Below are 21,829 nucleotides of genomic sequence, written 5' to 3'. Positions count from 1 at the left end.
AACATTTTATGGATACATTAAGTCCAAACCAAATTATTATGTCATAAATCGCTGTGCTTTATTTACAGTTTATTTAACTCGTTAATTATTTGCTATTCACAATTATGAGAATTAAACTATATAACGCAGTATAACTTTCGCTGTAAAAATGTCACTTTATTCTATATTAGATATTATATTTTCTCATACACTCCTAATATGGAGTTTGTGATGTCGAGACATGTATGCGGAGGAAGATGCGGAGGAAAGATTTGCGATGAAAGCTCTGAGTGTTCAACAATGATTACATACCCTGTGTAAATTTACTTTTAATTTACGTACAAGGCGTGCTAAAGTTAACGATAAAAATTGTAACAACGAATTTCTTGATTCAAGTCGAAATCGCCTCGTACAGATCTTATTCTAATTCAAGTGTGTACGCGTTTAATTTAATCTTTGTACGCCCGAAAGCGATCAAGTCCTTTTCTTGATTCAGTTTCGCTAATACATGATACATAACGTGTTATTTCTGTATGTATTTAATTATATCTTCAGCGAAACGCCCGAAGATCAGTCAGCCGTAGGGAGATTAAGAAATGCGCTATTATCTCGATTCGCACACGTTGCTCGAGCGTCCGTTATCTCTTTTGGCACACCACCGATCGGTGGTAATCCGTATATAGAAATCTGTTCATCTAAGACATATCGATTATGCGAGCGCTTAGCAAACTCGCCGTCCTCGAAATGCATCAACAGTGCTAGACTTCCAGCTGTAACATAATTCAAATTATAAATAATGTGAATACATAGTAACGACAATACATAGTTGTTTTTAATTACGTTTTCAATTCGGTTATGTACTCACGATTATCTAAAGGCGGGCAGGAACAATTGGGACTTAAGACAAACGCGATCATCGTATGCAGACGCGTGACCTCGTGTGACGATTGCATATCTAATAGGAACCTTGCCTTTCGTAATCGTCTAATCGCCGCCTTTACGACGCTGCTGGCAGAGCAATAAAGATCATTAATGTTCGGCGGTAACTCGTCGGCGCATATGGGGCAGGTCTCGTTCGAACCAACAGGCGCTGGAAAAAAAAATTCGATCCAGAGTATCGATCAGAGTATATAACGGAGATTGATCTCGCTATTTAAGATAATTCACAAAACATAAAAACAAAAGATATAAAAAGTGAATTGAAGCAAGCCTGGGCTTTGTACTAATTTTATCAAGGACTAGTTTCTCTGAAGGAGAAGAACCAAGAGTTTAATCTTAAGTAAAACTTTTGCGTAATAATTTTTAAGTCTATTATTTTGAATTCACATACGTAATGTTTGCACGTTGTTAAGATCCATTTCTATCTTCTGATCGGTTTCGTTAGTCGACGGATCAACGAAATGTGTTATGTCAGGTTTCACGGAAACCGGCACGGGTCCTTCGACGCCCTCGGGCGTCGCCAGTTCGTGATCGACCACGACGAAGAGCGGGTTTCCATTTTCGAAATCCGTCGCGAGAGGATCCTGATCCTGCTTGACTAAGGTCGAGAATGGTGCCTCCATATCGTCGAAATCTATGCGAGGTCCGAGCCTGTCGAACACCGGATTCAGATTGATATCCGGCTCGTCTGGCGTCTGGCCGCTTCCAGCTTCTCTTTGTGGCACTGAGAAATTCGGAGAGTTCAGAAAACCGCGAGGAAAACGAGGAAAAACAAAAAAAAATTGCGCGAAGAAAGATAAGAGATTTACCTCGAAAATAACGAGAATAATTTAGGTAAAAATTTCATAAAACATACTTTACACGTTAATCGCGTAAATGTATAAATATAATATTAAAGCATTCCACATATGTATAAATCATTCTCATTACTCTCGAGTTGTGTACGTAAACGTTCATTACTGTATTACCAGACGCGATGTCGTTATTGTTGGTTGCGCAAACATTCACAACGGTATCGTCGCTATTTATTTTGAGATTGGAATTTTCTACCGGAGGAACATTCTCGTTCCTAGATTGTACGTCGTCGGTTACCGATTTCGCGTTCATTACTTTGTTGTCACGGAACTGTTCGATCAGATCAGTTTGCGGAGACACAGGATTTTGAGTCGTATTACCTATCTGCTCTACAGTTTCGTTTCGATCGTTTGGAATTTCGGACTCTTTCTCGACTGTCTCCTTTTCCGCGGTGTCTTTCTTCGCGGTGTCCTTGCCTATTTCCTGCACCTCTATCGGCACCGGATTAGGCTCTTCCACTTCTTCACTCGGAATGGCACTGCTGCAAGTCGCCGCAAAACTGTAATTCTAAAAAAAAAAAACGCAAAATGCAAATATAAAGTATATTCTACACTGAGAAAAAAAATGTTAATTTGGCTAAATTTTTCAACTAAATTAAATTTTGTCCATTCAAGTATTTATATATTTCAATTAACTATATAAATACTTGAATTGAAATTTGTGCATTTAAGTTAAATGCATAAATTCTTGAACTGACCAAATTTTAATTTAGTTGGAAAATTTTGTCAAATCAACAATATTTTTTTCTCAGTGTATATATTCTGTATATTTAATGATGCAAAATAATATACTCGTAAACTTACGCTAGATATCGTTAACTCCTGCTGATAGTAATCGTAAAGTTTTACATTCGCCGGTTCAAGTCTGTCCACAATGTTTTCTCTGGTCACCGTAAATGATATACAGGTCTTCTGGTTGATCAGCTTGTCGAAGTAAATGGAGACGATACCGCGTTCATCATCGACACGTTTCACCTCTGTAAATGTTTACGTATCGAACAAATCGGGAATAAATTTTATTTCAGTACACCTTAATATGACATTATGAACTCATAGAGGTGCAATTATATTTTTATGACCGCACTGTAAAATAATTATGAAAGTAATGATATTTTATGGGATTTCTTTACTAGTGTCTTGAATTTAAAGAATTACTTTCATTTACAAATTCTTTGATTAATTTAGAGTTTCGAAAAATTATATCACAAAATTATTCGTGGATTGATCTTAACATCTTTTTATTAGTTGCATACTTACTCGTGGCTGGATCTTCCAACAGAGAATGAAGACTCGTACGATCCGGGACGTATCCGCTTACCATGCCAATTTCTAGTAATGCCATATTACTTTCCCCATCTGCCATTTTATATCGCGTACATATTGTAATTTTCTGCATCGAGCATTCGTCCAACCACGTCGCGGGAGCGGCGCTAACCGAGAGATCGAAAGCTTCGGAGCCGGTCGCGTGTGCAACGTTATATTTAATATTGCTCTGAAAAAATGTCACAGTTTTACTAATATGAAGTATTTTCAAAGGTCTATCTTTCATTTAAATTTTTAATTTACAAAGAATATTCTAATAAATAAAAAACTAAACTTCTTTTTTGTTGCTCAAATTTACTCTGGAGAGATAAAACTCTAGCAAATTGGCCTATTTTTATTTTAGTTTTAGTCACCGATAAAAGAAGATGGAACAAAATTTTACAGAAGAAATTTATTTCTTTTAATAAAATTTATTGATTAGAAAACTTATCAATGTTTCATCAGGCTAATTTTTTCAGGGCTATATTTTATCTGTTTATGGAAAAGTCAAGCAGTAACAAAAATAATTTCAAATTAAAATTTTGAATCGGAGATTTTCCTTTGTTGGCGAAATGAATATACGTATTTTATAATGAAGTCACAAAGTTACCTGTACCAAAACGCAGCCTTCACCTCCGGCAAAGATCTCGACTACCGTCGGTATTACGGGCAGACGAATCTGCGTGAGGACCATGCGATTGTCGTTGTGCATTCTGTACACCTGGTCCACCTCGCTGGCGGTCACGAGCACCGAGAGATCTGTCGTGTTGCTCGACATCGCGGCGGCGTACTTCGTGAGCGCCTCCAGACCGAGCACCGTATCCTGCGTGGACGTGAAGCCACCCTGCGCGTTACGTTGCTTCGACATCCACCGGATTGCCTTCAACGCCTCGACCATGTTCATTTCGCCGCCGAGTTTCACCAACGACAGCACAGCATACGCCGTCATTTCGATGCTCAATCCCAGCGACGGTTTATGTTTATCCTCCCACCAGAGGAGATCCTAATGAATAAAAAGGCTTTCTAGGGATCATGTCGAAAAACTGAAATTTAAAAGTTAAAATTAATTTTGTTACTCGTACATTGTTCCGCGTTGCACGTTTCATGAGCATTCTCATGCTGTTGTTCGCTTTCGGATGCTCTAATAACGTTAAAGCGTAAGTGGATACAGCTGCCGTGTACGTCGCACCGCCGTCGTCTTCCATTCCTTTCTCCAGGCAATGTAGAGCGTTGTTAATGAGCGACGCTGTTAACGGTACACCCGATTCTAACAGCGAGATTAGTATGTAAGCCGTCAGTGCCGAGGAAGAATTGTCGTCGTCTTGCAAACCGCCCTGCGAACAAAAGTTATGTCCAAGATGTTATACTTGTCTGCTTCTTCTTTGAAAAAGGATTGAGTGACGGATATGTCGATACCTTCATGTCCTTGTGGAATACTCTGCCGATCACAGGGAAGCATCCGTTCTCCAATTGCTTTTTCACCATCCATTTTACGGAAATTTTAAGATCTCGTTCGTCGACGTGAATAATGTTCTTCGCCTGTGCGAAGGACTTGATCACGAAGGCGGTGAGCCAAATCGAACTGCCGTCCTCCGAGCTTTCTGGACCGAATGCGGAATACGAACCGTCCGGATGTCTGTATATTAATTCGCGCTGGTATCCTGCGTCGCGCACGATTGAATGTAAAAATCTATCCTTAATTAACAACAAATGAAAATCGAATCAAGATCACTAGCGCGTACCTTTCTCCATATTTCTGATCGCTTTTGCTCTCAGCTCCGGATTTTCGACTCCAATCGCGTCCAAGTAGCCGATCACGTGGATGTTGGGAACAAAGAGAATCATATTTTGCTCGCCGCATCCCATCGGCAAACGGACGAGCTTGTCCAGATTCTCGAAGACCGGGCCCAGGATATCGCCTATCAACGATACGTATGCAGTCGCGCTTTCCGGCACCAGATCGTCGGGTAGATCGAGATTCCAAGTTATGGTGGAATCGTCGGTGAAGTCCTTCGGGCAGATAAACGCGGATTTCGTCGTTTCTACGGGGAAGCCCTCCGGCAACACTAGTATCGGCTTTACAATTACGTCTCTGAAAATTGTTAAACCCTACGCTTGATTCATGATTTTTATAAATAACTAAGAACTATGACAAATTCTTTTTTTATTTTAACGAAATGGTGAGAATTTTTAATTCTCAATATGTGGTCTAAAATTATACTCCCATCGAGCTTAATTTTTTGAAAATAAAATATTAGAAATCGCAAATTAAAAAAAAAATTTTTTTCACCGTGTATACACGAGCACTTCCGGGCCGCATGGTTCAGCGTAATCTGAATCGATTGAGGCGGAAACTGTAATATTAACTTCGCCAAGAACTCGAGGTCTGAGAATGTACTCGTGCACCACGCTGTCTCGTGGTTTTACGCAGAATGAAGCAACTGCATGTGACAGATGCAAATCAAGCCCCGTTGCATCTTCCAATTTAATCTTGACCTACAAATCATCGTTTAATTCAATCATACATTAATCGGTTATTATAAATTGCAATTTTACCTGCATCTAATATTTCTCCAAGTACTGGTCGAAAACTTACCGGTAAACTGTGTTGCATGTAATTGAACAAAGAAACTTTCATGCGTAACATTTCTCCGCGTTTTACGTTGTATGGCAAGCTGTAATCGAGGAAAAACGGTTGGAATCCCGTAATGGTTGTCGGTGGTGCTATTCCGAGACCATGCGTAGGTGAAATACATGCGGTATATCCGATCCAATCGGTAATGGTGTGAGGTAGAGTACGTTCTACCGTCACCTTGCCCTCTTTTCTACAAAAAATCAAGGAAAAGGATATATATAAAACAATATGAATCAAATAAACGAAAGTTGTGAAAATGCTTTTTCCTATTAAATGTTTGTTAAAAGGTATAAAAATAACTTGTCCATGTACTCTCTGTATATTTAAAAACAAAAAAACCGAAGTAAAATTTAGAAATTAATTGGAGAAACGATTGTGGACTTGTTTTTAATTAACGATATATATATATTCTTTGAATTTAAATATATACCCTGTCGGGACTAATTCCCACAGCCATGTTTCGGGGAAGTAGGATCTGATAGCAGGTTGATCGGGTACTTGATCTACATATCCTTGCTCGGGACCCATGATATTGTTTAATAATGGATACGCCATGGGCAATGTCTTCGGTATTTTAAACATTCCTATTGAAATAATAAGAGTATAATAAATATAGTTGAAGAAAGAACAGCAAGTCAATCTATGAACAGGCGATTTTTTTTTTGAAAACGTACCATCCGTTTCCATCTCTGCCGATGCTGCGAGGAAAGGAATTGGACCTCTAATACCCATGCCCATGCTCCTACCTCTGCCCTTGCGAAGTTGAAGGCACGGCCGTGTTTCGAGTATCAGATCGCTCATCACGACGGCCCCGAACTCCTGAAATACGGGGAAAGATCCAACGGAAATATAATTATCCCTCTTACGGTCTCAGAATTTATTTACGTTTCCAAAAAGTTCTCACATCGAACGCTTGTATGGCGTCTACGTAGTTCACAAGTCCGCCGTTGTACATCACCGTTCGTCTCCTCTTACGCGCCCATACGGGAGATTCTTCAAAAGCGGGAAGTGGCAAATGATCGAATTCCATGTCAGTTGGTTCTTCCTGCGTTGTAACTGCGAGAAATTTATTAATACGTACTTCAAAAGACTTAATAAAAATATGTTAAAAGAAAAAAAATTAGTACAACGTCATATTTAGTTATCTTTATCGTGACACCTGTATACCTTTGCAATGAGTCCACGTCCAAATAGGACGCGGTTCTGGCTCGATATGGAACCTCTTCAGCTGAGCGAAAGTCTGATCGGCGTCGATCAGGTTGGCTTTGGCTCCCGCTAAGAAACGAGTCGACTTGTCGACCGCCGAGATGCCGCAGAGAGACCAGGGGGCGGCTTCCACGTGGTACTGAGTAGCCGTCCCCGGGGTCTGGGCATCAGTGTGCCAGGCGGTCTTCACCTTATTTTCAAAGCAGTGTCCCACTTTAATTGAATACGTGGTAGCGACGATCTCGCCATCCGAACGAACGTAGTACAACAACAGTTCGGAGACTGGTGCCATTGACGGGGTGATCTTGACACTGAGAGGAAATCTTGAGGAACAAAAAAGTAATAATCAGCGAAACCTTAAAATCCGTGGTCCAAATTCAAATGAAGAGGACAGTTTAGCGCCACACGTGGAATATTACCTGTGAGCAATGGTACCCTGATCTGTCTTGTTTCCCGGTTCGACGGCGCCCAACAGATTCCGGAATTCCGAATAATTCAAGACCGTGTCTCTCGTCGGTCGATGTTTCACGTGACCGTATATCAACAGGTCTCCCTTAGAATTGATCGAGTAATGGAAGGAAATGGACTCGTTGGCTTTACTTTTCGCCGGTACCGTGTACATGACGTTGAACGAGTACTTTTCACCGCATACGATCGGTTGATAGCCCCGGGCCACTGCCAAATAGCTGTCCGACGGTGAGTACCAAGGGTTCACCTCGATATGCGCTGATGGTTGATCCATGAATACCTGATTACGAGTCACAACAAATCACAAATGTGCAGACGACTTTCTCATTTGTACGGGGTTTGTATACATTTTAAATTATTTAAAGATGAATTTCAAATTTTCCTTTCAGCGTAAATCATTTTTAAGTTAATTAAACGCAAATAATAAAATAATCTGATGAAAATAAAACATTCTGTACATGCTCGGAAAGCCTGTAACTTTTTTCCCAAAATGCATAACGGCCGCTTACTCGCCAACGCGTGTCTGGCGAATAGTATTTGGTGGGATAGTCGACGCCGGTCGCGACGAAGCTCAGCAGGACGATGTTCCTGTGCGGCGGTGGTACGACGAAGTCGACGAAACCGTCGGACGATGATGTAAAGTTACGGCATTCGACTACCACGCGAAGCCACTCGTCTTTACCACGTACTCGCACGCACAGTTGAATCTTCTCATGCGGTGCCGGTGTATCATCGTGCCGCGAGACTCGCAACTGTAAAAGAGATTCATTTCGCATTCCATAAAGAGCGTTCATCTTTATAGATCCATAAAGTAGAGATCTCAAGGAACATAAAAATCATCTCAATACGAGGGAAAAAAAATTAAATCGGTTGTTACTCGTGTTCTTTACCTTTCCGTGATACGGTAAGCCTAGTTTAAAGTACTTTGGGGTGTATGGTAAGAACTCCAGCTTTAGGGCCTGATGGACGACCACGGTGCGACTAATCGTTGTCTCCACTATGCCGGTACCGGTCTCGGTAAAGTTAGCTATGAGGACGATATTGTTCGGAGCTACTTTCCATTGAGCGAGCCCGAGCACCGCGCCCGACAGCACAAATTCGGTGCAGCCATCCGGCGAATCCAACTGGAACGATCGATTAGCTTTAAATCTGTCGCGAATTTTGCGCGTATATGTTTATAAAAATATCTCAATTTGATAAACCAGACATGATTAAATATATGATTAATATATTGGCTGAACACGATTAAGAGAATTACTGACTTCCGTTTCGTAATGTATTTCCGGGAGATTGGGCTTCCGTCTCCATGTCGGTATTTGAGGCGTCGATTTTAAGAGTAATTTGCCCTTGACCGGTTTGCCATAACTGTATCTGTAATAATAACGTTGAGACAAGGTCTAGCGCGAGAGATACCGCGATCTCCTGCGAAATTCGCAAATTATCAAAGGGGACCGCTTACTTCGCGCATATGTTCCACGTGACGTTCTCCGCATCCGCGAGGATGTACCCCGGTGAAGTGATGGTCACTTGGAATCTCGGAAGGACGTATTTCTTCACCTCGAATACGGTCGTGTGGATCAGCTGCGGCTGCGATCTTCTCTTTTCCACTTTAATTTTCCAGGCACCCTGTTTAACACAATAACGTCTTTTTGTATTGTTGTCAACGTGCTCCCGTTTAGGAGCTCACAATTATATTACCGGACTTGGTTCCGGCGATAGAGCGAATTTCAATTGCGCCATTCCATTTTCGGTACTGACGTTGGTCCACTGCGCCACTCGCACCTCCGACGGATTTTCGATCCATACCTTTGGTATCTGGAAAGAGAGGCAAGCTCGATGTTATTAAACGAGAGAGCTTTGCTTTTTTTGTCTAATTGATTCCATTATTAAAACATATAAATAAAAATTGTGTTTTTAGAGAATAAAATTATTGTTTTATCACTGTATTATAAATATTGTAACTTATATATTATTTTGTTAATGCAAGCGTAATGTTATTATATTTAACGATCGGTAGCCATTGCATTAATATTAATTCTATTAACGAATAATGAGCGACACAAACCGTTTTCTTCCATGGCTTCAAGTCGTGCTTGAGCATAAGGATTCTAATATTCACATCTTGTCCGGGTTTATAGACCGGCTTGTCTGTCTCGACAAATGTGATTAGAGAATCATGCTCGATATAAACTTCCTTTTCCGTTTCCACGACGTAATCGGGATACTTGTCGAACTTTATCTTCAATCGCAATCGTGCGTTGAAGTATTTTGTGAACGGTACCGCCAGCTCCAGACATGTCTCTATCCCTGTGAATGAGTTAAAACGAGTTAATAAAACCGAACATTTGAATTTACTTATTTCAACTTTTCGAGCGTAAGCATTCTGAAAGTAAAAAGGAAAAGGAATAAAATATTTAATGACGCGAACGAACGAATCGCTAATAGCACGAGGATAATAGCGTACAATTGCGTAATTTGATTCTCTTAATCATTCCACCGCCGATAGTCGCGGTTGAATTATATATCAACGCAATTCGAATTATTCAAATTTAAAATGCTCGAGCTTAAAACGAGATATTTTTTATTTAAAAAGACATTTTTTTTCTTTAATATCTGCAGATACTTAAATAAATATATCTATATGGATAAATAAACGCAGAAAAACGCTATCTTATTGTAACGATGTATTTGAATAAGAGAGAGAGATTGAAAGAGAAGATATTTGTGCGTCGACCACTTCAGATCGTCGAGTTACTTTACCGCATTAGAATCTTCGCTCTGCAATTTGCTTCGCCAAGTAGTTTCCTATCCGCGTATATTTTTAGCGGGATTCATCGATAAATCTCTCCGCGCGTCTGCCGCATCATCAATCGTAAATACGTACGATAAACTCGGACCTTGATCAAGCCCCGTACTTGTTGTTCACCCCGTGCATAACAATGCAGATGGGTTTCCCATGTGATCCCGAGCGATTGCTTATTTCCCCTTCGGAGAGAGACTCGGCTCATTTAGCTCCCCCGCAGGAAGCGGCGACAATTTCAATTTATGATTTGTTTAAAGCGTCCGATTCGAGCCGCGGGGGAAGAAGGAGGAAAGACCGGGATGCTGGTTCAGGGGCGTAGCCGGGATTTTCGAGCCCGAAAGTAAATTTCTCCGCCTGTAAATCTTATGTAAATCTCTATCGGTTCTCTATCGGTTCCTTATCCGATCCGTTCATTAGGTATCGTATCTGGAAGAATTCTCCCGCTTCCTCGTGCTATCTCGTTGTTCCCAAAATAGTAAATCGCGTGATATTTTCTATGATTGTGTATTATCGATCCTCGAGTGTAAATTCGCGACTGTGAAACTCTGTATCTGAGAAACAAACTTACGAGATCACGAAATAGTAAAAAGAAAAAGAAAACGCGAAAAATGTGTAAAAAGAGACACAACCTTTCTCGAACCATCTCTCTAAAAATTCTGAAAGGTTTGGGACTGAGGTATTCAAATTCCGACAAATACACGTTGGGTATTTGTCAATTGTTTCGCCGTGGGAACGATAAGACAACGAAACTGTAGGTCGATAAGCCAAAAGAATCTGGAAGAGGAATGCACTTGCCTGTTTTGATGACGCTGCTCGTCCTGGTCAGCACCTCGTCCTCCGGACCCGCGGTCGGTGCCGGGGACAGCAACTCCAGGACAACGTGCGCCGGCGGCTCGAGATTGTGCAGCGACAAGCAGCCGCTCTCGGTCTCGCCGGCCAGGAATCTCCTTGGCGCGGTGAATACGTACCCTCTAAAAGAACAAGCCGGTTAGACCACACGAGCGCGAGGAACGCACGAGCACGGGTTTCTCGGGGATGTTTGGAATTTTTCTTTCTTTTTTTTTTTTTCTTTTAACGATAAGTTGGAGATTATGACCGTACTGAAGATGGGGCAAAGAATGTGGTACATTTGACCGAGCCCAAAGTTCCTACGTTTGATGGTATATAAACGACGGGGCATAAAAGATCTGTTCGGAAGCCGCTTCGGGATTCTTCCAAGATTTGGGTGGCTTTACGATTATTTAAGTACACCAGACGTATCCGTCAGAAGGTTACGATTTATGTTACAATATAAATATCATTCTCTCTGTTGTGTACACCGGTTTTTGCATGTTTTGATCTTTCAGACTTTCGTCGCTAGTTCTTCAATAGCGTCTTACACTCTCGGGTTTATCACGAGGAAAAATCGATGTGGCTATTATTAAATTAACGCGCAGCAAGCATCGCGAGTATTATTCTCGGTTATATATTCTCGGCGATAACGGAGAATCTATCAGAGAAAGAGAGAAAGAAAGAGAGAGAGAGAGAGAGAGAGAGAGAGAGTCCAATATCCGCGAACGTATAATCAATAATCGAGAGAGAACCGCCTAACATTATTATTTTCGCGAAATGGGAATTCGCCAAGGGGTGTCTTTACCGATTGGCAGTCGCGCCGGCTTCGCTGGGCCGAAGATGGAACAGGTAGAGAAGTGCACAAGACACAATCAACTTAAACATCATCGTCTCGGTCGTTTCACACCGGGCGATTTCAACGGTGCGCGCGTGTACTCGCGGGTTTCCGAGGGAAAACTCAAATCGTCATATTTTAATAAGAGACCACGCTTTGGAGGCGCCTTCTCCTTCTCCTCCTCCTCCTCCTTCTCCTCCTTCTCCTCCTCCTCCTTCTCACGACAGGGAGAAAGAGAGAGAAACGCTTTGAGATAAAGACCGGAACGAAGCTGTGAGCCGGCAGAGAGGCTGCGGCGCGACTGAAGTCGCGATGCTTGTGCCGGCTACTTTTATCATTAACCCCTTGCAAGCCCGTGCAAGGAGGAGAAGGGTTACGGGCGCGAATTAAATCGCGAGAACTGCCGGCCACCGACCGTGCGACGCGCTGCTCGGCCGTGTCCTTTCGCTTACGTCCGTCGCCGGCTACGCCGGAATTGCCCTTTTGCCGAATTGCTCGTTGACGATCCACGACGAGCGCGTTTTCTTATCTCTCCCGCAATCCTCTCTCTAACTCTCTCTCTTTCCCATTTACGTTGCCTCGCTCTTCTGTACGTTCTTCGAAACTTCGCGAAGAGATCGCTTCCGACGTCTCGCTCGAGAGGCCCTTAAGACGAGACATCGAGTTTCTTAAAAAGAAACACAAGAGACAATAGTATAGATAAAGAAACGAGTGCATCCTGGAGAAATGACGAAGAAAACATCAAAGTATTGCAGATGTCTTAAAGATATCTTGTTAAAGACACCTTCGATACTTTCAGAATATATCTACAAGCTTTCCAAAAGGATTTCGTTGAAAATAACTTTGTAGAATTTCTAAAGCATCTTCGAGATACCTCCAGATATCTGAATGGCTTCTCGAAACGTTGTGTAAGATAATTTTTTTTTGAAAAATTATCGTTAAAAGATAGAAGCACTTCTAAGAAATGACGCGGCAAGATATCTAGAAGATATCCTTTTGTTTATGTAGATTACGTTCCAACAGTATCTGAAGAATATTCCGCCGAACAATCAGACTACACAATTATACACTCAAATCTTTTTGCTGATGTAGATTTCTTGACGTCACAGTCAAAATTTTTTATCTGCCAAAATTTTGACTGTCACGTATAGAATTTGTAAATTCTGCTTTTGTCAGTTAGATTAATTGAGTGCAAAACATATCATGGTATTTGTTAATCATTTACCTAAGCTAATTTTTGCACACATATTTTTGTTAAAGTTGCAAAATTATATTTTTTTTAAGTGTATACAATTGCTTCCTCGCTCAAGGGGATAATCATAAAAATAGAGGGATCTCCGAAATGATCCCGTCACAAAAGTGTCCGGATGATGGGCATTCCCGGTCTTCCATACGGCCTTGAGAAGCCGTGCCGTGTTTTGCCACGTCTAATGGTCATCGTGGACGTCACGTGAAACCGCTCGTCGCAAGTGTTATTCCCGATTTTCCAGTGATTCAGCGTAGCTCTCGTAACCGCCGATAACCCTGGCGCGTATCGCCGAGACGTCGCGCGTTCATCGGGTTATCGTGCGCGCTAATGATGGTTCCCGGCTCTCTCGTTCCCCGAACGCGCTCGTTTGCGCGTTTATTAGGAAATTAGACGGAAGTCTGGGACACAGCGAACGTACGACGCGTATTCAAAACAAGTCGAGAAATCTATCAAGATTGGTGACGCAATTTCAAAAGCTTTTTCCTTTTTAAGAAATTAGGAGAGCTTCGTGAAATTTCGAATGCATTGCGTCAATATATACGCACGTATTTGCGTATGCGCATACGTATATACGTTGCACGTAAGCGGAAAACTTCCGTCTAAATACTGAAAAAGAAAAAAAAGGGAAAAGAAAGAGTATTGCTATCTCGGCGCAAAAGAAATTAATAATTCGCAAAAATCGATTCCTGACGAATAACGTTATAATAATAAATAATAGTTAATGGTAACGTTAACAATAAATCTTGAGTATTTAACAGCTACAATATATACATGGATCGATATTTCGATAAGAAAGAACGCGTTTTCCAGCGTTTATGAATTTGCGTGCACGCTAATTGTCGAGAGAAGATTAATTACGGAGACCTCTCTGGTAAATATCATAAACCGCCGATCTCCGTAATTTCTTATCCTGCTATTCTAAAAAGCGAGAAAATCGCATACACTGAAAAAAAAGTCCTAGATTAAAATAAATATTTTTTCAATATTCATTTTCTAAATTATAGAAAATATTAACTTATTTGAAAAAAATATTACTTATTTTTTTACCAAACTTCTGCTTGGTACTTTTGAAAAAATATTTATTTCAATCTAGTAAATTGTTTTTCAGTGTAAAATAATAATTAATAAGCTTAACATTCTTATTATGTCAATCTGTAAATCTAAAAAAAAATTTCTCGAGAAAACTAAATTAAGAGCTGCATTTCAAATCTTTCGCGGTTCAAATGCGACGCGCCCGCGAGATATCGACGGTCGTTAAGGTGGCGCTGCCGCGCGACGACGAGCCGCACCACCGGCGCGAAGTTAGCCGCGCTCCGTCGAAATTTCAAATTCGCCGTTAAATTCCGTCGTGTTCGGTGCTACGCATCAACGGCGAACGGATCGCGGCGAACGGATCGCGAATCATCGTCGAACATCTCGTGGCTTTTCGCGTTTTCGTCGTTTTGTTGTCGCGGGATCGCCGAGTTACAGGCGAGAGAGTCGGCGAACGGTGTCAATTGATTGCGAGCGAGTGTGTGCAAGCGGGTATCCCGCGAGATGAGTCACAAACCTGATGTTCTGACGATCGGTGCGCGATCGTAATGGCGTTCTTACCAGTGAAATGCCCGCAAGTGTATGTGTTCGGTGAAATTCCCGTGATTGCGTACGAGTGCCGCGAAGAAGCCTGCACCTGGGAAGCTGAGGGGAGAAGGAGCCTCAGACGGGTATCCAGCATCGGCGGAGCAATCTTGGATTAACGTTGTGCTGCGACTCTGCTGCTGCTGCTGCTGCTGCTGCGCGTCGTACCGGTGAGCGCCGAATTAATTTTTATTTAATATAAATAAAATTAATTAGCATAATAAAATTAACGTAACCGAGAATCTGGCTCTTTTATAAATCTACCGACGTAGCTTGATTTTTAAAAAATTTTTTCCTTTGACAACGTCCTTCTTTATCCTAAACTTAGCGGTTATCCGACGATCGTTACCGACGCCAGCGAATGTGATTCCGTAGTCCGCGATTGCTCCGCGAGATGTCTCGACGATATCATTCCTCCACCTTGAACAAAACGGAACAGCAGGCAATTATCGAATTGTGATCGTTGCCACCACCGATTTGATTGCCAAATGCCAATGGCATTGATCGCGCAAATTGCGGAATGGCCGATGATCAAATTAACTTCCCGCAGAAGAAAATATTGAATTGTAAAACGTATTAAAAAAAAAAAAACTCGAATTGTATTTCTGTTCATACAATCCGATATATTTCGTCTTTTTTCATTTTACATATAATCTTGGCGTATTTTTCGCGAGACCGTTACGGCCGGAAAGTGGATCACGCGCGCGAACAATTGCCGCGAGTGCCTCTCGCGAAGCCTCTCGAGAACGTTGCGGGGCAGCATCGCTGTATATATCGCAATCGTCGTTACGTTTCCCGGCGATATCACGATTTCGCTTCGATTGCCATCGGAATGCTCTCATCGTCGGTCGATTTGCTAATCCGGCGACGCGACGCGTCGATCACGCGTGCCGGCTTAACGGGCAATAAATTTATTCGCGCTTGTAAAAGCATCGGCTCTCTATCGATCGTATCTGCGAGGTAAATCTATCCTCCTCGAATCACAATACTTTCCCGTCTGCCACGTTTCGATCGTCCGAATGCTAATTCGGAATTATTTTTCTGCACAATTTCGTAATTGGGCCTATTCTGTAACTCTTAACGACACAGTTCAGTATCGTTATTTGCCGTTGCGCAGCCTTTTTGTCACATATAATATGCGCGCAACGGCAATATAACGATATCGATACTGTCGTTAAAAAAAGTTGCAGATTAAATCTATATGTATATTATATAATATATAATTGTTTTTTTTTTTCTTTTAAGACTCATTAATACAATAATTGCGAAGTAGATGTAAGTACCGCCGGCGGGAAAATTAGCGTCTCGCTCGCTGCATCATTGAATTTGATCGTCAGAATTGTTAATTATCCCGGAGATTAGCCCTGCCTTTACTCCGACACGCTATCATTTGCCTCTCGGACGTCGTTAACGCCACGCTATCGCGTGAAACGCTTTCGAGATTCGCGTTAAACGGTCTTCTCGGGGGAAAAAGAAAACCACTAGAAAGAGAGAGAGAGAGAGAGAGAGAGAGAGAGAGAAAAGGAACCCGGGCGTATTTCCATCGAAATTCACCGAGCGTGGCCTCCGCGTGACTTTTACGACCAATGGAGGCGGTTGCCTCGAAACGAGGTGTTTCCAGAGCCGCGATTGGCCGCGGACCGCGGGCTACACTGGAAAGCGGAGCCGCGCTCCCGGACGAAATATATCCCCTCGTATTATACGTGGGGGATGCCGTCGTGCGCGAGGGCGAGCGAGCACGGCCGCAAGGGGAGCCGAAATCACGCGACATCTCTAGACGTGTCGCGATATATTCGCTCGTCGGCAGAGAGAGAATCCTCACGTACGTCGCGATTTCTCGGACGAGAAAATTGCACGCGAAACGGAAGCCATACCGTCGCCGTCGCGGCGACTCGAAAACCGCACGTTTCCCGCTTGTCGCGTATCTGCAGTCGCATTTCGCACTGTATTACATTAGCATGTCGCGACAGAAATTTTTTCGGGGGGTGGGGAGGGATAAGATAAAAAAACGCGTATTTCTGAGGAAAGCCGCGCGCTTTTCCAGCTCCTCCCCTCCCGGTTTATTGCATATATGTATATGCAACTCTGTGCATCGCGCAAGGTCAACGGCAGACGCGAAAGTCAATGTTAAAAGTGAGCGCCGCTCGACGGCGAAAAACGCCGATTGCACCTCGCGAGCGCAGCTACATTAATTACTGAACGTCATACGCAATCGCGTTTTCGTTTAGGCCTCTCCTCGCGCGCCTCTCTTCGCACTACGTGTTCCGGAGCAAAATTTAGTATTATGTTTCACAACGCGAGAAACAATGTGTGCCTACGCGAGCACGTGATGACACTCCGATGGAAAATATTTCAGTTCCACTGCCGAGAAAAGCGATTACTCACTTTACTGTTTTTTTCCAACACGTAACGAATTTTTTTCTAACGCGCAACAAATTTTCAACACGCATTTTCTTGATAATAGTATTAATAAATAAATTTTTGAAAATCTCATTATTTATATATTTGAAAAGAGAATTCACACTCTTTCAAAGAATATTATAAAATCGAATCGAGGAAAAGTTAAAATAATAAGTAAATTTTTGAATTTTTATTAATCATTAATTTTAACTTAATATTCCTGATTGAAGTATGAAAATTATAATACTAATATTTAGAAGATATTTTAAAGTAATAAATAAATAAATTTGCAAAAATTTATAAATATGCAATAAATCTGATGCTCATGACAAACTTACGATAAATTTGTGTCGATATAAAAATTTATGAGTTATTTGAAATAAGTGATATTTATTAAGTTCAAGTATACATTTTTTTCTACGCAGAAGTTTATTTTAAGCAAGTATTATTCGTTTCAAGTAAATGATAAGTGCATTTTAAGATTATTATCAAGAGGATATTCTTAGCGAAAATAACTGTTACTTAAAGGAAAAAAACTGAAAAATGAGCAAACGCTTTTCTTAGCATGAGAATGACATTTTTTGCGTGCAGACGTAAAAATAGAACGAGCCGTACGCCCGCGCGGAACTAGTCCCAAAGCCGGTTCATTATCATTAAAATTTACTCATCGCTTGATATTCGTGCTGTATCTCCCGCTGATGTATTTCGTGTATATCGTGCGCTATTACATATTAATTTACCACTCGTAATACTAGAAAATTATTACGAGTGCACGATATATATGCATGTGAATATATAATTTATGAGCACGTAGCATTAGGGAAGATTCTGAAAGTCATACGATTGCAAAATTAATGCCCCCCATCTTGTAGGATATGAATGACGTGCTAATCCGAAATCGTTAATAATATATAAGAACAAAATGACAAAAATATCTTATCGCGATAAAAGCCTTCCTCTCCTCGGCGAGCGAATTTCGGAGCCTTTCAAAAATTCACGCGGAAGAGAAAGAGCGGCTTCCCAAATCGTCGCACATTTTTACAAAAAAAAAAAAAAGAGAGAGAGAAAAAGAGAAAATCACCGTTCCGCGATCGATTAAAGAACCGTCGATAAAACGAAGACGGATTGACGTAATTATTCGCGCGAAATAGCCCCGGGGTTGTCGATCGGCGCCGGCGCGGGAGAGCCAAGCGCGGAACCGTGAGGCTCGCGAGTGGGCAATTAAAGCGGGCTATTCTAGGATTTCTAACAAATCGTTGTAAAGAAGAATAGCCTCGGGGCAATTATCTCTCGGATGGCGCAGCTGGCTTATCGTCGTGTCGCCGTAACGCGAGCCGTAACGTCGGGTATATCTCTTGGCCGCGCACCTTTTATGCACGACGCGCTTACGTCGAATCAATTTGCAATGACGCGCGTGCTGACGTATACGTGCATACATGCAGAGAGCGTCTCTCTCGCAACGGCTCCCCCTGGGCCTTTATCTCAACGATTCAATCTGATTTGAATGATTTACGAGCGATTTTTCCTCGACTCTCACTCGTCGGAGGGAGAAACGCGGAAAGTTACCGACGCGGTATCATAATCAAGATTACAATTAGTAAGTCTTTATTTTTTTTTTTTGTAGATTCGTTTACAATTTATATTCGGACGGACTTTACTCCCGCGAGTATAAACAGGCTCCGACGACATCGAGGAATTTTCCGTAAAGAGGAATCGCTTGTGTGCGGAATCGGCCGGGAAATTTGTCATTGAAATTAAGATCGCGAGTTCTGGGACAGCCTGTACTTCGCGGCGCCCGGTCAATGATATTAACATAAATCATCTAACGACGCGGAGGAGCTTCTTATTAGCGTATTGTGTTCGCGGTCGGGCAAGGACGCGATGGGGTGACTTGAAAAAACCCGCGAGAGGTCGCCGGAAACATAAATTTGCCTATCGGTAGGCGATATTTCAATTAGAATAGCCGCCGTGCAAACCTTCCTTGACGGGGGCGACAAAAAAAAAGAAATAACGAGCCTCAACCGCGTTTCCTCGTCTCCTATTATAAAACGTGCAATCTTCGCGCGCGCGGTAGCACATGCTTACACTTACTTGCACCTGATGTCACGCGGCTTTACCTACATCGAGGAATACGTGCGTTTAACTTAAATATGTTAAAACACGGTATAACTTTTTTTTTCCTCGCAAACACCGAGCGAGAGACACGAGCGGGCTTTTCCTCCAAGTCCTCGTATGAGCCCGACGAAATTCAATACTCATTGTCATCAGACACACACAAGCTCGGCCCCGGATCTGAAATCGAGAGGGGACGTGCGGGACACCCCGTATAATAGTGTCCTCCTCTCTTTCGGCCGCTTTTGAGCCTCACGGGAGTGACATTGGCTGTTCTGTCGTATTGATTTATATGCTCGCCGCTAGCACACGCGGCCCCGGCTGCTTCCGAGCGGCCGGTGTGTGCGACGACGACGACGACGACGACACCGGTGGCCACCTCGCCTTGCACTTGAAGATGCCATCGAATGGTGTGCCTTCTTTCACGGAGCCTTAAGGAGAACGGACGACGACGACGACGACGATCGATGGTGTCGTGAGGGCCCGAGAGCACGCGCACGTGCTGCGCATCGCATTGCATCACATCCCGCCCGGTCCATATCGCGACTCTCCCTTCACCCTGCCCACCCCTCTCGCAGTTTGAAACCGATCGCTAGAACCTCGCCGAAATTATTCACGCGCGTTTGATAACCGCGCGCACAAGTGCGCGCTACTGCTATTAGTGCACGCCAAATTGGCAAGATGTTGTTGCGTAATGGTGCTACGAGTCGCGAGATATTAAAATTGAAATTCTTCGACGAAAGAAAGTCTCCTTGGACGACTGAGGGAGTATCCGCAGGCCAACTCTCGACGTTTGCGCGAGTATAATATATTAAAAAGTTAAAAAAAAAAAAACTGCCCGGCGACGTTATAACGATAACGAAATTGTTGAAAAGTTAGCGGGATGGTCCCTGCTGTTGTGTGTGCAGAGTTTGCGTAATCGTGTCAAAAAAAAAAAAATCTCTGTTTTCTTTCACATTGATGGGTACACCTCGTCAGGAACTGCGCCCGCGTTCCCCTAAAACATTCCCGCGCAGGAATATTTCGCCGTCCGCAAAATGCTTACGATAAATTTTCACGAAACTGCTAGTCACGCGCAGTATTCGCCACGTTGCGTTTCCGCGAGGAACGGCTGAATGGCGATCATTAGCGCAAAGAATGAACGGAGAATGCCGCGGTCAATTCGAGCTCCCCGGGAAAAGACAATTGTAGGAGCGAGGGAAAGAGGGAGGGAGAAAGGAGAGGCGGAGGGGAAAAAAGGGGAGGGGGAGTACGAATTTGCGGCAGGAAATCATACAAGAGTTGCCGACGTTTCGCAACTGCAGCCTTTAAATATGCAATTTCATCCCGCTGGGTCGAGGCCGGAACGCTCTGCAGCGGTCCGCGAGCTCGATTTCGTTACGTCGACTTCGTGCAAACCGCAAGCGAGACGCGATTCCCCCGGAAACCCTTCGCCGACGACTTCCTTTTTTTCGCGCGATAATCCGGTAATACCGGGTGGGCTGTTGAAAATGGAACGCTTCAACGTCCGCCTCGTATCGGAGAATTGCGGCTCTTTCATGGCTCGCGTCAAATTTTCCTTGACTATTTTTTTTTGCAATTACGAACATTAAATTGTTAACTTATTTTCGCGAATCGCGCGTCGATCTATATGAGTGTTTTTGAGGCACGAGATCAAAATTTTTCGAATTAAAACCGATTAATTTCTTCGCAAAAGGAATTAAAAAATTCTTAAATAAATAAATGACCAATACCAAAATTGTAATTATTGAATAAATAATAAATTATACAAACCTATTACTCTGTTTCTCTCGCGCGCACATTATTTATAAAAACAATACTATTTTCTTAATAAATAAATATATATGTATATATAATATATATTTAGTTTGACGACTTACCTTGTCCGTGATGCAGTTTCTGAAAGCAGCAAAAAAAGTCAGAAGGAAGAAAGCCGGAGGTAGAGAAAAAGAAATATAGAGACGATATCGTTAAGTTATCATAAACGAAATTAATTCCTGCCCCTCTTTCTTTTTCTTCCTCTCCTATTCTTCTTGGCGTTATAGTCATTGGCGAAAACCGTTGCTGCAACCCTTGGCACGTCGCCATCGCGTACGCGCTGTATACTTTCCTACGTTCCTTTCTTCTTCCCTCTCCGCGCGTCTCTCGTTTCTTGCCGTCATGGTCGGCACTGCACGTCCCGGGCTTTCCTTCGGCCCTTCGTAGCAGCCCTTTCAGTCTCGACAATGAAAGCGAGAGCCGGTTGCGCGCGCGGACCGCAGCTGATCCGCACGGCCCCCGGTTTGGGTAATTGGATACGACAGTTTTTAATTAACGCGTTCGTCTCGGAGGCTGCGACTCCCAGAGTGCCGCGGGTCCACTTTATAAGGTCCCCTTTACAATGTGATTTATCGGTAACGCGGCGTAATGCGTTATACTTAAGACTTTGTGCAAAATATAATATTTAATGCGACTAAATATAGAACGATGTAAAAAAATTTAAACTATTACGTCGCTTTTGAGATCGAAAAGAATGTCTCTTCTTCGCGTTTATCACATAACTGCAAGAATAATAATTAACTAATAAAAGATCTCGATAAGATTAAATATAAACTTACTA

General features: G+C 42.5%; 1 protein-coding gene across 1 annotated transcript; it reads right to left on the bottom strand.

Annotated features, from left to right (window-relative positions):
• Positions 1-33: 33 nt before the first annotated feature.
• Positions 34-12,167, bottom strand: LOC105834239 (alpha-2-macroglobulin-like protein 1). The gene is made up of 25 exons (XM_012676567.3): positions 11,823-12,167; positions 10,982-11,157; positions 9,449-9,690; positions 9,082-9,198; positions 8,843-9,009; positions 8,646-8,754; positions 8,274-8,507; positions 7,893-8,135; positions 7,335-7,663; positions 6,877-7,238; positions 6,614-6,765; positions 6,384-6,528; positions 6,140-6,293; positions 5,671-5,899; positions 5,365-5,570; positions 4,817-5,166; positions 4,491-4,735; positions 4,157-4,408; positions 3,685-4,077; positions 3,030-3,264; positions 2,577-2,749; positions 2,094-2,280; positions 1,310-1,642; positions 845-1,069; positions 34-749 (listed from the first exon to the last, which is right to left on the bottom strand). Exons 1-25 carry the CDS (start codon positions 11,903-11,905, stop codon positions 550-552), a joined length of 5,541 nt encoding a protein of 1,846 aa, XP_012532021.1. The 5' UTR covers positions 11,906-12,167; the 3' UTR covers positions 34-549.
• Between the last annotated feature and the right edge of the window lie 9,662 nt (positions 12,168-21,829).

This window comes from Monomorium pharaonis, chromosome 1 (genome assembly GCF_013373865.1).
Source record: "Monomorium pharaonis isolate MP-MQ-018 chromosome 1, ASM1337386v2, whole genome shotgun sequence".
Taxonomy (NCBI): domain Eukaryota; kingdom Metazoa; phylum Arthropoda; class Insecta; order Hymenoptera; family Formicidae; genus Monomorium; species Monomorium pharaonis.
The sequence above is the reverse complement of the archived record's forward strand: the minus strand, read 5'-3'. Positions and strand labels throughout refer to the sequence as shown.